Source organism: Mya arenaria, chromosome 12 (assembly GCF_026914265.1).
Source record: "Mya arenaria isolate MELC-2E11 chromosome 12, ASM2691426v1".
NCBI classification, from domain to species: Eukaryota; Metazoa; Mollusca; class Bivalvia; order Myida; family Myidae; genus Mya; species Mya arenaria.
Window position 1 is genome coordinate 68,442,552 of NC_069133.1, and position 16,450 is coordinate 68,459,001.

The following is a 16,450-nucleotide window of genomic DNA, read 5'->3' on the forward strand; positions in this document are numbered from 1 at the left end:
ATCAAAAACTTTGGTCAATATTTCAAATAATAAATATTTAACAGCCAAAAATATAATCGAGTACAACTCGTTTTTGAACAAATTACTCTAGTACATTTTTTTCTAGAATTATTTTTCTTTGGAATATTAGAAACAGGTCTTAGCAACATATATTATATGCGAAAATGCGAGTTTTAAAAGAGTATAATTATACAAAATTTCGAATCATGTCAGGCTCTTAAATGGTAAAATGGAATTCAGATCAAGATTAAGATTTGACTTAAGCCTGTATTTAGATATGGAACCTTGGTCCATGATTACGAACAGTCTCAAGTCCAAGTCTAGACTCAGACTCAGAGAAGAACTTTCATAAGATTACAAAGAAGCATCTTTAATCCGTTTGATTTTACCAAAAAAAAAAAAAATGTAAATAAGTGTACAGTTTCAAAAAGCAATGGAATTCCGGATATTTCATCATGAATACTCACCTAGAAGGAAAGTTACAATGATGTGAAGATTTGCAGTTTTACCACTTGAGTCTGAAATTGAGACTTTTTGTAATCATGGCTCTGCAGGACAGGTGTTAAATGGCGTGTCTATGCTGTTTTGGTGGTCACTGTTTTTAATGACAGCAGAATGAGCAGATATTTGTCAAAATAAACAAGCACAAACTTTTCCGTAGACTGGATTTTCAAAATATGGAGTTGTCAGTCTGTTAGACTAGTACGCTGTTGACAAAGTATATACATTTGTAGTTCAATAGGACGTCGAGACAAACATTGCTGAAATGATTTGTCATTAAAAAATAATAAAGTATCTGATTAAGGGCCTTTCACATTGCAAACGTCGTTTGAAGGACCAAAACTTAAAGTGACACTGTTATTCAAAATCAATACATACTCGTGTATAACAAACATAAATTTTGAGTCATAAACCTTTTAACCTCTTACAAATTATATAATGCATTTATGGGAAATATTAATTACTGATAACAAGATTGTAACCGTGTATTTAGTAGATGGATACGCAAACATATTAAATGATTGGTGAGTGCTAAAAGATTTACTATGATCTACTATAGTCTCATAAGGCAGAACAACATGTTTTCTGCACCTTTCTTTCAAATTAAACTCGTTATACTTCATAATAACCATTGTTTTGGATATTTATTCACTTTTTTTTATATATTAAAACAATTGAAATAATTGTAGTAAATCTTATTTGGGAGTAAGAATGCATCCTTAAAAAAAACATCTATCCGTTGCAACATGTGAAGCTGTAATTAGGAGTTGGGCAATTTTTATGAAAGAAGTTTTTTCAGGTTTCCAATAAAAAGCATATGCATTTTCCCGGAAATGTCATAATACAAAATGAAAATGTTTGTGTCAAAATTGTCAGAACTACCCAATGAACAATGTCTAGAACTACCCAATGAACAATGTCTTGAGGCTTTGTGGCGATTGCAGCTATTTAAAAAAAAAACATTTGCATTTTTGTAATCAGGAAATGAATTTCATCGACTATTTTCCATTATTTTATTAAATAACTTTCTTATTTAAAACTATACCATCAAGCACTCTCAAAACATTGTTGATTAGGTAGTTTGGGGCATTTGGACACAAAAACAAAGTTAATATGTCGACAGACTTTCCCGAGAAAAAAAAACGTGAATGTTTATTGATCCAAAATGTGATAAAATCTTCTTTTGTAAAGTTTGTTCATCTCCTTACTTCCCCAACACATGTCACCGAGAATGTATGTTTCACTCGCTCCTCAAAACTAAATGAACATGAACTTATGAAACGTTTGAATGTTTTACCTTCCCCACCCACGTATGCACTGTGAAAGGCTCTTTATGGAAAAAGAAACGTATCTTCAAAGAAGCCGAACCGCTATTTGATGAAAAGGTGTTAAGTTTGAAATTAAATTTCATCTTTTTTAAGCCGTTTGTAGCAAAAAAACCCCAAACAAAACAAAATACTTGATACGAATGAAAGCCAACCGGAGCTCGTCTGGGTTTTTTTTTTGTTGTCAATCAACGGGGGAATGAGTTGACGATTTTTAACCACGAGTTATAGGTTTTGCTACACATATGCGTTTTGCCACTAGTAACATGCATATCAAGTTCCAAGCGGATATTGTCAACTTTTTTTTTAGTTATTGTGAAGGTCATTGCTACTGTGAAGGTCATTGTTATTGTGAGGTCGCTGCTATTGTGAAGTTCACTGCATTTTAACAATGCCGCCGACGCCACGGTTATGATAATACTTCGATAACATTTTCTCATTTTCTTGAAAATAGACCAGATAAAAAGTCGCTCTAGATAACGAAAAACTTTAATAGTTATTACAGAAGGTGGCCTTGGACAAAACTAATATATACTACTAGTATATTAAACCCGTCACGTTTTAATTAAAACCTCTAGTTCACGTTCAATACCTCTGACTACCCTATGGTTCATAAAAACAAGTGCTCCATCCGGCAAGAATCTATTTAGAATTAAGCACACTCTGTCAGCTTTCAACGAAGCTTCCGCGGGTTGGTTCAAGACGCGCAAATAGTCTTGCAAATGGCGGATTAAAGTCTTAAGAACATGTTCTGCTAGTGTTCTATTTTCCTGTTTATAGCACACAAGTGTAAAACATGTATTTCCGGCACCCAACCACACAACAATTTTGTCGTCTGCAAACGGCGCGCCAACCGGAAGTCTGAGGAAGCCGAGTTCAAACTGAGGCAGCTGCTCCTCCTGGTTGAGCGCCTGGATATCGTCATCAACGGTCCGGCCTGCCACCGACCGCCGGAACTGGAACTCCGAATGAACCTGGAAACATGAAAAGAAATTAGAACAAAATGGAATGGAATCATATTGCACATATTTTTTTAAGTGGTAGTGTGCAAACAATAGTATTGTTGTTAAGACGTTCCGTTTATCTCGGGTCAAAAAGGTCCACCAAGGGTCTTGTTCATATTATCAATAAGCATACAAGAAATAATCATAAGTTGAAGAAATATTGTTTGATATTATGGTATTATCACAATTCTATTTGGAAATTTTCTTAACAAATTCCAAAAGTTTTTGCCATACGTCTTCATTCTTGGTTCATGTATATTGATAGTAAACATGTCTAAAGAACAAACGTTTTTTCCCAGCTACTATGCCGAGATTTTGTATGATATGACCCGATAGTATGGGGTCATATCATACACAATTACACATATGAATTCATTCTGTTCGACAAGTAGGTTATTTGAAGGTTATTTGATTTAGTCCAAAGTTACTCGAACAATAAAGTCAAATAATGGACGTCATACAGTTGTGTCTTTTGAGAAGTTTTGTATTGGCAGACTGGGTACAGTGATTCATAGCAAATGTCGAAATAATTAGAAAGTATCCCTTAATGAACAGTAATCATGAATGCCAATTATGGTACGTCATTCACATAACGTCACATGATCATTCCAAGGGAACCATTAAGGCCCTAAATCGCCAACATATCTTTAATATCCACTGTGACGTAAAAATGAAAACAAATTGTTCTAAAGACGATGATTAGAGGAAGTACGGTACCTGAGATGCTACATATTCAATGTCCGTTTTGCACTTTTGTCGCTTATTAGAACTTCCATTTGTATCGCTGGCAACTGTTGAAGATCCGCTCGTATCGGAACCAAATATTTGGTAAAACAATACTTTGGTCTGGCCCGGAAAAAGTGTATGAATTAAGAAGGCGTACACCATCACGGAACTTGGTAGGTCCGGAAACTACTTCGGCAATGTTTACATCGACACCGGTTATACATGTAGAGCGGTCATAGTGTAAGAAACTACAATGTAAACTTCATTTTGAACAGTGCATTATAGAATATGATTGCGGTGAAATATTGGATACAAGTTCATAAAACATTTGATCAAAATTAAACATTGTATACTGTAAGGGTTTCGACCCAAACTGGTCGAAGTCCATGCATAGCAACCTTGAACTCATAATGATAAGTAAGACAATTTTTACAAAATATAGTAAGATCTACGCATTCTTTTGATCTAGTAACTTAAAATTCACCCCCGTTTTAAAAAATGACATAATTCAATTCAGGTTCTGGACGGGTTCGTGCTGGCGGCCACGGTGGACGGGCTGGTTATGTTCGTGACCACCAATGTCACCGACTTCACAGGATATCACCAGGTACAAGGCATCATGAAATTTAAAATAAAAATGCTACACTGGTCACAGTATGTCGCCGGATCAATGTGTGGTGCGTTTTCATTGACTTTCAGTTCATAAAAGAAATACTTTGCGCAAAAAATGCGACCCGTCTTATTTTATTAAAGCGTAACGATATTTCTTGCAAGAAAGTGCATCGTCAGTCTAGCAGTAGCAATTCCGCCAGAGTGACATTTTTTGTTGAATGGACTTCGCCTGTGCCAAACACACTGGTCCTTTTTATTGGGTAAAGTCATTATTTTCTTTACTTTATGTGCACTCCAAATTTCATAAAAGCATTTCCATGTAGTTTCGCAAGCTTAAATCTTCTCGGGTCAGAATTGTTGATAACATTTGGATCATCATTAGAATGCCTTGTGCGAAATAAGAATACTTCAAAATGCAAGTTGACAAATTTATCTCACTTGTAGGCATAAACGATGTCAACAAATTAGATTTGATCTGTCAAGTGCTGATAACCAACTGCTACTGAGTTGTCGAAGATTGACGGACAAGTCGCGCTGAATTCAACAAGAATTTTGTTTTTACTCAAAATGTCTCTTTATAGCTCTTCAAACCATCGCATTTTTGCATGGAATTATTTGAACCTTATAGAGTTTCGCAAAACCAAGATAATAATTATTATAATGAATTGGTGCCGAATTATGCGTCTATAATACAACGCGGAAATATTGCCAATATCAATACTATTATTGCATGTACATAAATGTAGAATTTTTGTCCCTCATGATTATCATATATTAATGTGTCCCCATTATCATTTATCTATGTGTCCCTATTATGTAAGACATTATGTAAAGGAATATATGCACACATTTTGTTTTACATTGTTCTGGCATTTGGCTGATTGTTCATAATTTTGTTAAAGCTAACATCGCTGTTAACGCCGCCATCGTTAAATTTCAAATCGTTATTGTCCTGGCTTCAATTTCTCGAAACTTCTTTAGCTTAATAGGCTTAAGACCCTTATTTTAATGAGCCAAAATACATACTGAAAATGGATTTTGATAAATGATTTTTTTTCCTGATAAACATACAGATTATTCCTACATAATTTCTAAAAATTCTTTAAGAAGTAAATATAACACATTTTATAGAACAACAAAAATAGTGAGATTAGCTTAATCCTGTTATAAGGGACTTAAGAAGTTTCGAGAAATTTGGGCCAGGAAGTTTCACGGAAACACTTATGCTCTTCAGCTAACCTAACAAAATTTAAGACAACTGTTCTAGCTGTCCTTGTTTAATTTTATTATGCACATCACATCATACAGTAGTTCACCTTTATGTCGTTAAATGTTGTCAACATTAACACAGTTCTGAACAATCGGCCCATCTGAATCATTGTTTGTCACTAAAACTTTTTTGTATATCAAAGACATTAAATATCTTCAGATGTGTTGTTTATCTCATTGTATGCACCCAAAATGGTTTTAAACAACATTTTAGTGACAAACAATGATTCAGATGCCTGTGATTGTTTACGCATTCTAACTTTTAAGCATCATCATGGTTTCAGACGGACCTCCTCCACCGGTGTATGTATGGCATCGTCCATCCCGACGACCGGGCCTCTCTCAAACACCAGCTCGAAGACACTCGGACATACAAACAATACAATAATGTAGGTTGGTGTTCCATAACAAAACTTCTGTTACAGTAGGTTGTGGTTTCATGAATGACATGCTTAAGATTCTCTGTCTTATTATGTGGAAGGTATACGGAGTTGCTATTGTTAGTCTGTCCGTTCGCCCGTTTTTACTTACCAAACATACCGAAAGCTCGTTTTTAAACACCCATTTTTGATTACCCACGGTTATCCTACAATGGGTCAGCCGTGGGTATCTAGCCAATAATCGTTCCGTCTATTTGACCAGAAGTATGGTTCTTTGTCTATATCCTTTTTATGGAGTGAAGAGAAAACACATTGTATGACAAATGTTGTTTCCCAAACTTGGTTTCAAAATACAATACTGTATAAGCGATTCAACTTAACGGAAATAATATACGGTATATATAAAACGTACACTTATATTATATACACATATAACTTTTATTTCCTTTAGAGTTCAAACGAAACGGGCTCCGAGGACCAAAAGGTTGCATTTCTATGTAGAATGAAGTGTTACCATGGAAACTCCACTGGCCATGTGGTAAGATTATAAAAGATAATTGTTTCTGCTTGGTACTCCTATGTTTGCTCTTCTGTTGGTTGAACACAAAATGTCGAAGTATTACCGCTACCTTTGACTTAAAAACCAAATCATGAAAACCGTTTTAAGATATGAATATTTAACTTGATTAAATGACTCTGAAACTCATCTAAATTACCTGAAGTATAGTTGACATGCACGGCGCTGTCGGAGCATTTGTTACAAAATTGATATTTTTTCCTTGTGAACAGCAATACATGCAATTGTGTTCTATATTTTGTTTAAAGCTTGGTTAGTAAAGTGGCTCACGGAGTTACAAGGGAAACTAATATTGTAGGTACATTTCAGAAATTTCACTGTTCAGGGAAGATTCTGCGTTCCACACACCTTCCAAAGACAGTCAAGTCCTCTAACTGCGTGTTGTTGTTGCTATGCCGGCCGTTCGTTCCCAGTGTGGGCGTTGCCGGCTACGAGGACGGTGACCTTATAATGTGGTCCAAACATGACCTTGGCCTTCAATTCGAGGACTGCGAACAACGGTCTGTGTTGTTTGTTTTTGAAGATCTATATTGGAATGGAACTATATACCGATATCTTAAATAGATGGTCGGGTGTTCGAGCCGCACAAAGACAAACTCTGATTCACAAAACCTCTCAGAATGAACACAAGAACTCATTTAACTGAAACACGCAATCGAACACAATTCCTATCGAGTGACAGTACAGTACAGTACAGTACAGAAACGTAGTTTGGAGGACGACATAATTGTTCGGTTATTAAATACTATCAGATCCATTGGCTAGTTGGACTCGACATAACTGTTTTTAGTTTTTGTAATTCAATACAATAATTGTATGAAGTTGTGCTTTTTAAAGTTCGTTAACAATCAACGATAAAAATTTGACGTTGACGTTTCATGTTTTAATCTATTTTTAAAGAACTGCATCAATTCTTTACTGCAGATTGCACACTTGTCTTGGGTACAGCATGGATGAGATGACATCGCGCTCCCTGTACCAGTTAGTGCACCCGGAGGATATCCATCTCCTGGCACACGCTCACTCCCTTAGTACGGTCCCTAAGATCTACATGGTTTATATACATTCATTATGAATGCAGTCAGTGCTTCCATCCGCATTGAGGATGTGGGACGATCTTGACAGGACAGTTAAGGATTGCCTGCCATTAAACTAAAAAACATTTAGTTACTTTAAACTTTAATATGTTGTACAGTATCAAAAGTATTATATTTAAGTCAATGTGCATGCAAAAAAATTATATCACATCAAAACTTTTCAATCCAGACATTATTACGACAAATTGCCGATTTCAAATGTTGGTGGTGGTGAGCGCGCGCGCTTCTTATCAGATGACCCGGGTTCGATTCTCAGCTTGATTGTTATAAGTTTGGTTAGTGGTCACAAAGCCGGACAAGTGGTTTTTCTCCGGATATGTCAGTTTAAACATCGTGCCAATAAGAGTGACTTAGTATAAGTTATCTTAATTTTCTACACAATCGTTGTAAAAAATGTTACTAGTATGTTTAAACTTGTGGCCCAGCCTTATTGTATATCAATACATTCTTGTATGTTGCAATATACAATAATACTATAACTAAACTGTATATTTCCAGTGATGATCGGTGGTGGGGTACAGCAGGTCTTCCTGAGGCTGGTGAGGGCGGACGGCGGCTGTGTATGGGCGACCACAAAGGGGAAGGCCGTCTCCCGAAACTCTAAGAAATTCTCTGTCGTCTTCACACATTCACCAATGGGGTATATGTTCATGTATATGATATGTATATATATATGCATCTGCATACCTTCAATCGTATAATTCAGTACACTCATATAGTATGCAATACGTCACTGTACAAAAAAGCGTCGTTCGCGTTAGCATGGATGCTTCCACCTTATCACCGGGGAAGAAATCGTTTAACCCTTGGACATAACTACGTTCCGACATAACATATGAAGATACCTTTGTATTTAAAACCAAATGTAAACGGAATAAGGTTAGCCACATCTGACAGTGCATTAAGCGTTCAGTTATATCAGAGAGAAATTGTTTTGTCGTCGACGCACTGCCGGACAAAATCAACTCATTCCTTCAAACGTTTCTGTTTTAGAGAGGATGTAGGCGATTTCATAAACCAGGAAGAAGTTAGGCGGCGCGATGAACTCGTTAATCGGACCATCACGACACAGCACACCCAAGGCAACCCCGAGCAATATCACGCAGCTCAAGGCATGTATGGTTTTCAACAACACGCGGTCGAGGAAGCTTCTAAGTACGTTGGTTGCGACTTTGTTGAGAATATGAACAAAATAAACAGGTCTTCTTTTGCCCATGAGCACCATTGCTTCAAAAATAGCAGCTGTCCTTCAACTTGGCACACCATACCCGGTCGCCATTCGCCGCTGGTGCCTTCAAATCTCAACCACAGCCGTTTATCAAATAGAGACAAGGCACGAAGTAGTGTTGATAAGGAGACACGTACTAGTGAAGGATCGGAAATGGGATGCTTTCCCGGATCTTCTACGTTATGTGAAGGATATAGGCATGCTTGTAGTTCAGATGATTTTGCAAATGATAACCACAAAGGCTACCCCGGCCGGCAGTCCGTTCATTCTTGCCCAACGAACTTCTACCGACCATCATATGTTTACCCGGAACAGACAAACGGACACTTGGGGTGTCAGTCGTATTATTATCCCAACAGGATAGTTACTAGTATACATCCGTATGCTGGAATCCCTTGTTATACGGAAACAAGGGGTCCAATGATCGCCCGTTCTTCAGTCGCAGTTCAGGGGTGTTTAAACGGTGCGAACAGTCAGTGTTGTTCAAACTTTTGTCGCAGACAATGGAGACCATACAACGATATGCAATTTACCAACTATTCTAATGAATGTCAACCAAATATATATTCAGAATCGTTTGGAAACGCACACGAAGCCATGTCAAACATCGGCGGTACTAAATATCCTGGTAATGGACGGACCCCAGGTATCCGTTATCATGTTGTGTGCAGCGACAGTGAACGTGTCCGTAATTCACTGCAGGATACGGACATGCATGAACACGGTGGACATTATAAGCGCATTAAACACGAAGCGGACAACTCACGTGACGCTGAAATGTATGGGATGTGTTCATCTGTTCGCAAACATCAGTGCTCAACTACGTTCAACCCTCCGAGAAGCAGGTCCTACGATATTGAGGCATCCATCCATATGCGAGTTGTGGAAAATGAACACTCTGATGTAGCCAATGTCTTTATTCCAGATTTTGACAATTTCGGAATGCAATTTTCCTAGTTCGTCGCATATTTCAGCGCCATTGAAATACTTACTATTCGCCGTGGAGCGTTGATATGATAATCATTATGTGTATTGACAGTCGCGTAATTAAATAATATCTTTCATGTAAAATGTATGAGTTTATATAGGAGTTTCATAGTTATTTTGTCCAGCAAGCATCAACTGTAACATTTCTCCGTATTTCTGTCCACCATTTAGATTATGAATAAACTTTGGGACGAGAAATGTGAAGCAGAAAACAGTTAATAGTTCTTAGCATCCAAGTTTCAAAACGCCGTCGTTATCCACCGACCATGTAATACAGTGTCTACATATCTGTTACAGAAACTTCTCAAAACCAACATATCCGTTAAAATATTATTTTTGACAAATATATGTTATCGTTCAATCGCGCCTATAGCCGTAAAGTTAAACTATAATAGAACACATTCAATAGCTTCATTTAATAGCGGAGATTAATTGTATTATTACATTCAAACGCAACAAATCTAACAATACTCCACTATCATCAGTTCCACAATATCAAAGACCGGTCAATTGTATAACATTACCGGGATGATTGTCCCATCCCATACACTTCCTGTCTGCATGCCCCGCAATCTTGTTGGGCGGCGCGCAACGAGGACGCTACTTCCGGGCTGTACATAGTTGCCAGCTCCACCTCCAGAATGTGCGCTCGGACTGGTTACAAAGAACAATTAGACACGTAAAAACAACAAAACACAAGAGCGCAATCAGGTGCAAAGCTCTTCCGCTTTTCCCTGTTGACAAACGGACTCAAAACGTATTTCAACCCCGGTAATAGAACTTGCTCCTCGTATGCGCATCGTTAATATGTGTTCCAAATTTCGTGTGAATGCTTCAACAGTTATGACCAACAGTTAACGTTTCCGCGGCACAAGGCCAACGCCGCTGCCGAAGACGCACAGACCAAGGCAACGACGAGCTTATAACAAATATTCTCTTCATGCAATATTAAACAGTAGTCATCATGAGTAGTTAACTTTACTTTATTCTTGTTGCAATGCGAATCGAAATATGGCAAAATAATAAACAATTTCGTTATTTTAGATAAATTCAGGTTAAGCATCATAAACATCAACTTGACCACTATTGAGTTTTTTTTTGTCCAAACGTTTATTTAAACTAACACCATGATATTTTCAAATTATACATGTGTACCACTTGTGCTGAGAACGGCTTCCTTCATCTCTTCCAACTGCCTGTTAAGCTGATCCATTTCCTCGCATATTTCGTTGTAATTGTGCTTCAAACCCTTTGTCTCCTTGAAATCTGTTCATAAAAATAAGTCTTCACATTTATATAAAATGTATGACAGGAACTTGTGTGTGAGGTCAATCTCATTAAAACCATGTCGTCACATACATATAACAATTTTAATATTAAGATCATCAGCATTATCATCATCATCATCATCATCATCATCATCATCATCATCATTATCAGCATCATCATCATCATCATCATCATCATCATCAGCGTTATTGTGACGCAACGTGCTGACAAACTATTTGATTTCAAAGAAAGTTAATTGTAACGATGACATTGAGTGATTAAGTCTATTCGAAAAAAATACGGTTATAGATCATTTTATGTGTAAGATATATTATATTAATATAATATATAACATAACTTGTTGAATAAACTGTCAGGTATTTTAAAATTCCTATCGTCGGATATGCATTTGTAAATGTTACTGGTGTTATTACTGATCGTCAAGGTACAAGGGGTCCAACGTGTTTTGTGTTTTCCAAAATTTAAGTGAGGGAAATGTCAGGTGCGGAATAAAATGTAGTGTTCGAAGAGGTTTCGGTGTTTTGGGAGGATATTTTCACATGGTAAGTAAGTTTTATCACTTTTCTCGCAATATGAATACGCCTACCCGGAGGCCACACATGTAAGCTTTTCTCAGGTTTTTAACCTATGTTTCTAGAGGATAAACAAAAATGTTATTGAAGGTAAAAGCTGAACGTTTGCTTGTTAACAAAGTAAAAATAGAAAATTACGTGACTTGAAACTGTGTTTTTGTAGTCAAAGTGCACCTTTCTTGTACCTAATTTAGCTTTTTTTCATTAATGTTTTTTTTGCATATTTTTTTTATTCCGACGGCTAGTGCACTTACATGGGCATTATACGGCAAATTTTCCTATGTTTAAACATCTTTTATGTTGGGCGAGATAGTTTTATGCAGGTTTTGTGTTAGCTAAAATAGGTACAAGAAAGGTGCACCAACTGCATGGGCGGGTTCAGGGGGGGGGGGGGGGGGGTGTAACTTCCCCACGATTTGTTTCAATAATTTCTAGCCCAAAATTGTGCATTCAAGTTGTGCATAAATTTAGAATGCGTCCATGTTAGATAGCCGGGCTAGCGCTAGCGCTGGAAGTGACGCGAGTGAGGCCAACAGATCCCTTCAGAGATAAGAATGCTCGGCCCCGAAGGGGTCCACTGATCTTAATATACAGTACATTCTCAATCCACACAGAGCCCGGGGTTTGCTATTTGCATATTACCAACCAAGTAAACATATTACATTACGTAATTTGAACGTACTTCCGTCTATTACGGATTGTTATACTATGAACGCAAATCCGCCGCCTGCAGCGGACCGTTACAGAAGTTATATCATAAATTATCGATGGACTCGATTGCTACGCTCACTGCGCCAAACTTAATCATTAAGATTTTACTTCATCTCACATATCTATTACATTTTTAAAATAATTTAGTCGTAAATTTTAAATAACTTACTATTTGCATTTCCTGCAGAAGACATTTTTGGACTCTGGCGCCAGAAAATGTTGGGCTAATCTCTAAGTACACGGTTCCATACATTACAGTCGGGTTTTATGAAAACAAGAGAAAATATATCATTATTATATCGAAAAATATATGATATATGCAAATTATTTAAAAACTTTGTCTGCTTTATACATAATTCACAAAATAAACAGAAAATAATGTTTGTGTTAGAGACTTTCCACTCTGGCGGGAAAATATTCGCAGACAGACGAGTCCATGATAGCTATAGGTATTTTAAGTACAATACAAAAAAGAAAACACATCAAAGCAAACATAAACATATGTGTTTAAACTAAAATTTATATCTTATATGTGAAAGGCTATATTTTGATATCAGTTCCGTTTCGTTAATCAGGTTTTTGTAACGATTTACATTTTAAATATCGCCTTACATCTCTGGATGGGACAATTCCAAGCAAAAGCAATAATGGCGATGTTAGTAAACAATCGATAGCGCGTAACCCATATTATTTGCTTTACCAGGTACATAGGTATTGGCTAGCTAACTGTTTCATTTAATTTCTAAATTCTGATGTAAATAGCTCAGGACTGCTGTTGAACATTTGTGTTGGGACCAATGTCAATGAAGTCTGGGAGTAGGATTTGTTATTGCAAATATTGGTCCTTGATGAAGTTTATAAACAGTTAAAACACATGCATTACCATTTGCCAACGAAGTTTAACTGAAGTTTGCTATGTCTCGATTTAGTCCAAATAATTGTACGTTGACGGATTTTTTTTAGATTTTTGATATGGCAAATCCTTCACGTAGTTAGCGATTGGAAGAATCCCGTATAACACGTTTATTATTTTAGACTATGTCTCGATTTATCCTCATAAAATTTCGTTATGATTTGTCCATTAAAGCTGATCTCTCACACAGATATAACGTTTGACAACTTTTTTATTTTGTTATCTTGGAACAAACCGTTTTTTGCAAAAATCCATGTAAACCAGTTATATAAGACCGCTGACGAAAATTAGATCGCAGATTTTTATATTTAAGTTTTAACTTAAATAACGCCTTAAAACATTACCTTTCAAATGAATTTATGAAATTCCACTATCTGATTTTTTTCAGCAATCTTAAATCATTGGTTTGCAGAAATTTATGCAAAAATTTGCTCTTTCCAAGACAAAAAATAAAAAAAAGTTGTAAAAATGGTAAATCTGTGCAGCTTTAATCTTTGGTATTTTTCATTGGCTTTGTTGTGTGTAAGAACCGGCAGCCTGGTTAGCTTATTTTGCTAGTGTTTCAGCGATCGTGGGTTTGAGTGCCATACTAGTGCAGGGCTCTCAATAAGAACTGGCTGCAGGCCAAAGTGGACAGTTCAAATGAAAATTGGGCTGGCACATATTTGGAATAATAAGTGAACTTTCACTAGAATAAGGCTAGGCTTATTGTTTGCCCTTGTCTGTTCCGTTGATCTGTTTCTTCATCACAATATCTTGTGTCCCACATTGTCTAAAAAAATATGGTATAAGCCACAGTGACAAAACCTTGCGAAAACGTCAAGCATGAAATTGTGCTGCTAGGTTTTTAGCTCGACTATTCGAAGAATAGGTGGGCTATGCTACTCGCCCCAGCGTCAGTGTCGGCGTCCGGTTAAAGTTTTAGGGCTAGTTGGGATTTTCACTTCCCTACATTCAATTGACTTAAATTCTTCACGCAGTTGTTCAGGGTCATCACATGATGAGGTTAGATAATCCATATTATTCTTTACACAGATTATGGCCCCTGATTGACTATGGAACTTGGGTAAAAGTTTTAGGGCAAGTTGGAATATTTATTAATAACTTCTATATCCTTTGTTCAATTGACTTAATACTTCACACAGTTGTTCAGGACCATCACACAATGAGGTTACATAACTCCATATTATCCTAAATACAAGTTGTGGCCCCTGATTTACGTAGGTTAAAGTTTTAGGGCAGGTTAACGTTTTAGGGCAAGTTGGGATTTTCACTTAAAACTCCAATACCATTCACTCAATTGACTTAATACTTCACACAGATGTTCAGAGCCATCACATAATGAGGTTAGATAACTCCATATTATCTTTCATACAAATTATGGCCCCTGATTGACTATGGAACTTAGGTTAAAGTTTTAGGGCAGGTTGGGATATTATTTAATAACTTCTATACCCTTCATTCAATTGACTTAATACTTCACACAATTGTTCAGGACCATCACCCAATGAAGTTACATAACTCCATATCCTTAATACAAGTTATGGCCCCTGATTGACTTAGGTCAAAGTTTTAGGCATGTAAAAGTTAAGGGCAAGTTTGGATTTTAATAAAAAAACTTCTATACCGTTCATTAAATGCACTTAATAAAATTCAAAATTATTTACGACCATCTTACAACAAGAAACATAACTCCGTTTTAAGCCTAAATACAAATTATGGCCCTTGATTTTTTTATTTAATTTCCTTTGAAAGGCATATTTGTATATTCTTAACCACATTTTCATAATGGGAAATCAAGTTATTTGAATGACTTGTGTCATTGTTTGGGCGGGTTGGTGGGAGGGCAGCATCAAAGTCAACTTGTGTATCGAATAATTTTAGTTAGGTTTGACATAAAGAGACCAAACTTGGTATTATTACATCGTTATTGTTTTCTTTACATCGTTATTGTATTCTTAGTCAAAGCGGCGTAGTCGAGCGTGCTGTCTTACGACGGCTCTTGTTATGTGTGGATCCACCCTGAGTGACTGCAGCCTTGTCTCTGACTTAGGAATTAGCTGAAAGAGAATGTGTCACGTGACTCCAAAAGTTTATGAATGAAAATGTAGAGTTATGACCCTTGACTTACTTAAAGAATAGCCTATCTTGTGTTGCACATATCTTGATTTCTACAGAAGTACGAGAGCCAGTCATAAATTTTTACAGCAATGTTTACCAGCATGAGCATTTGTGCAACTAACATATACTTCGTGGCTGCCTTTAGTAAGAGCAGAGCTATGGCCCTTGACTTAGCTAAAAATTGCATATAAAGGATTGAATCTTTTGTTATATCAATAAATATATGAGCCAGAGTCATATAATTTAAAAGGAATATAAATCAGCATGTTAAGTTGTGCATGAAAAAAGGAGCTTTTCTGTCTTCTGCAAATGAGGAAATTATTACAGTATTAGTTTTTTAGGATTTTGAATAAACCATTTTTAGCTTGACTATTCGAAGAATAAGGAGAGCTAACTACTCACCCAAGCATCGGTGTCGGCCCCGGCGTCACACCTTGGTTAAGGTTTTGCGTGCAAGTACACATAGGTTAATATCTCAGCAACTACTTGAGGTATTGCATTGAGACTTTATACAATGGTACTCAACCATCCAACCTACTTGATTAACCAAGTTAGATAACTCTAGTTTGCATTCAATGCAAATAATAGGCCTTTATTATTTGACTTAGAAATTCTGGTTAAGGTTTTGCGTGCAAGCACACATAGGTTAATATCTAAGCAACTACTAGAGGTATTGCATTGAGACTTAATGCAATGGTACTTAACCATCCAACCTACTTAAATACCCAAGTTAGATAACTCTAGTTCTAGCATTAAATTCAAATAATGGCCCCTTTTTCATTTGACATAGAAATTCTGGTTAAGGTTTTGCATGTAACCACTTTTAAGTCAATACCTCAGCGCATACATCATGTATTGCATTTTAACTTTACACACAGGCTCCCAACCATTTAATCTTCTTATTTAATCAAGTAAGATAACTCTATCTTTCATATTATATAATTTTTGCCCCTTTATTATGCGACTTAGAAATTCCAGTTAAGGTCTTGCATGTTAGCACACAAAGGATAATATCTCAGCAACTACTTGATGTATTGCATTGAGACTTCATACAATGGTATTCAACCACCCAACCTAATTGAATAACCAAGTTAGATAACTGTATTTTGCAAATAATGGCCCTTTATTATTAGACTT

The 16,450-nt window shown here is 36.5% G+C and overlaps 2 protein-coding genes across 2 annotated transcripts; one reads left to right on the forward strand and one right to left on the reverse strand.

Moving 5' to 3' along the window:
* Nucleotides 1-1,132: 1,132 nt before the first annotated feature.
* LOC128211899 (AP-5 complex subunit sigma-1-like) lies at nt 1,133-3,756 on the reverse strand. The gene is made up of 2 exons (XM_052917013.1): nt 3,548-3,756; nt 1,133-2,800 (listed from the first exon to the last, which is right to left on the reverse strand). The coding sequence occupies exons 1-2, from the start codon at nt 3,716-3,718 to the stop codon at nt 2,381-2,383; spliced, it is 591 nt and encodes a 196-aa protein (XP_052772973.1). The 5' UTR covers nt 3,719-3,756; the 3' UTR covers nt 1,133-2,380.
* An 88-nt stretch (nt 3,757-3,844) lies between these two features.
* Nucleotides 3,845-9,676, forward strand: LOC128210919 (aryl hydrocarbon receptor-like). Its single transcript, XM_052915264.1, has 9 exons — nt 3,845-3,853; nt 4,074-4,163; nt 5,722-5,826; nt 6,269-6,355; nt 6,704-6,894; nt 7,319-7,425; nt 7,990-8,131; nt 8,485-8,603; nt 9,291-9,676. Exons 1-9 carry the CDS (start codon nt 3,845-3,847, stop codon nt 9,674-9,676), a joined length of 1,236 nt encoding a protein of 411 aa, XP_052771224.1.
* The last annotated feature ends 6,774 nt before the right edge of the window (nt 9,677-16,450 follow it).